The sequence below is a fragment of the Sinocyclocheilus rhinocerous genome, unplaced genomic scaffold (genome assembly GCF_001515625.1).
Source record: "Sinocyclocheilus rhinocerous isolate Xijiao unplaced genomic scaffold, SAMN03320098_v1.1 scaffold47791, whole genome shotgun sequence".
NCBI classification, from domain to species: domain Eukaryota; kingdom Metazoa; phylum Chordata; class Actinopteri; order Cypriniformes; family Cyprinidae; genus Sinocyclocheilus; species Sinocyclocheilus rhinocerous.
In genome coordinates this window covers 1-2,173 of record NW_015652984.1, presented here as the reverse complement: position 1 = coordinate 2,173, position 2,173 = coordinate 1, and the positions used below count along the sequence as shown (strand labels likewise).

At 34.5% G+C, this 2,173-nt stretch overlaps 1 protein-coding gene across 1 annotated transcript; it reads left to right on the top strand.

Annotated features, from left to right (window-relative positions):
- Positions 1 to 103: 103 nt before the first annotated feature.
- LOC107715186 (septin-8-A-like) lies at positions 104 to 943 on the top strand. Its single transcript, XM_016521244.1, has 2 exons — positions 104 to 809; positions 906 to 943. The coding sequence occupies exons 1-2, from the start codon at positions 579 to 581 to the stop codon at positions 924 to 926; spliced, it is 252 nt and encodes an 83-aa protein (XP_016376730.1). The 5' UTR covers positions 104 to 578; the 3' UTR covers positions 927 to 943.
- Positions 944 to 2,173: the final 1,230 nt, after the last annotated feature.

Here is a 2,173-nt window from a genome sequence, read left to right as displayed (position 1 = left end):
GGAAGGGGGCAAAAACCTTTTCACGGCACTGTATATATATATTTTAATAAAACGTAATTTTAATGTTTTAATCAAATTTTAGGCATGTCCCAAATGTTACAGGGTTGCAAATCTCATTTAGAACAATTAGAAAATAAAACATTTCTCATAATATTCAGTTTGACCCTCTCTTTGACCAAGAATTTCTTGAGAAAGTGCCCCCTTTCACTGACGGTTTGGTGAGAAGAAAAAAATAAACATTGACTGCTAGAATGTGCCTTCTAACCCTCTGAATATTGGCTGTAAAGATGGACAGACAGGCAGAGAGACTTGCAGCCTGTTTGATGTAGTTGGGAACCGTGCCAGACATTGCATCTTTTGGGAAAAATGCATCCAGAATGAGACCGTGTAGGCTTTGAAAGCTTACAAGCAATGCATGCAGGGAAAACTGGCCAAGAAGTTAAAGGACCAGGTCAGGCAGTGTAAACACGGTCCGGTCAAGACTCTACACAAGACTCTCTCATTCTCACAAAATGTCTTGATTTCATTAGAAGGGATAACGTATAAAAATTCTCTCAAATATTGATGCTAATAAGTTAATGCATATCGCAATCCCTGATTTCTTGCAATGTGTTTTTCTCAGCTATAAACCCATTGTGGACTATATCGACACACAGTTTGAAAACTACCTGCAGGAAGAGCTGAAAATAAAGCGTTCTCTATTCAATTACCACGACACCAGAATCCACATCTGCCTCTACTTCATCTCTCCTACGGGACACTCGCTCAAGTCCTTGGACTTAGTCACCATGAAGAAGTTGGACAGCAAGGTAAGTGCACATCACTGGTTAACTAGTAAATGTTCTGCATGACACTGTCGGTTAGCTTTAAATAGTTTTATGAAGATTTGTTTTACTTCATTGCAGGCATCATCCAGTAGCATGTGAGTAAACCGCTAGGCCGCAGCTGAATCTAATTGGCTGATTATAAAATAATGATATTATTATGAAAATTATATGTACATGAATTGCTGACATTAAATGAACATTTATTTTTGCACAATATTTACTCTAAGTCTTGAGTGTGGTTTTGAGCCAGTGCTCACAATGTGTAATATTATACGACAGTTACAAAAGCCATATATGTTATCAAAATGCTGAATCATTTAAAAAAAACAGTATATTGTACAATATTATAAAAATGCTCAAGATAGTAAAACATCATCAACTGACTGATTATTTTCCTTACAGATCGTCCATACAGCTAGACTGCAAGGCTTTTCTTGATTAAATACTAGATGTATTACTTATGCAAACCCCCCTCACCACTCATGAATTTTAAAAACATTGATGAATAATTCCATTATGTTTGTATTTGACATATATAAGAAATGAGAAAAATGTTTTTAAAGCTTGTTTGACATTTTTTATAAAAAAATTTCATCTCTGTAACACTTTAGTTACCAATTCTCACTATTAACTAGTTGCTTATTAGCATGCATATTGGCTGTTTATTAGTATTGTAAAGCACATATTAATGTCTTATTCTGCATAATCATATTTTAGATCCATCAATCCTGCCCCATACCGAAACGAACAACTACCTTACTAACTATTAATAAGCAGCAAATTAGGAGTTTGAGGCAATTCAATAACGATTCAGATCCCCGATATTGGTATAAAATTGTAAAAATGACAAAATTGTAAATTATAAGATTATAATTGTATTGCCAGGTCTTTGCTAGTAATAAACATAATCTTCATCGATATTATAGTAATATAACATTTAAGTTGGCCGGGTCAAAAAAACAACAGTGTGAATGGAAAACATTAAATGTATTATTATTAAACATGCATAAAATATTTTCATATTTAGAAATTGTATTTGACTTGAAATTGCTAAAGCCATGAATTTTGCTATCATTTTTGTGTGTATACAGGATGTCAATAATGCTGTACTGATGTATTGATAATCCTTAAATATGTGGAAATGTAGGACAGTGGGCAGGGGCTTCTCTCTGTCCAGTGGAAAAAGAGCCAATCAATTTTTCATTTCATCAGAGAGTAACGTGAACGACAGTAGAGCTTGGGGTTTCTGTTTTTTTTTTTTGGGAGATGCACAGATGGTTGGTAATGATGTGGCCCCATGAACATATACACATTAAGCCTGGGAAATGCTTCGTTTTTCTGTCTGC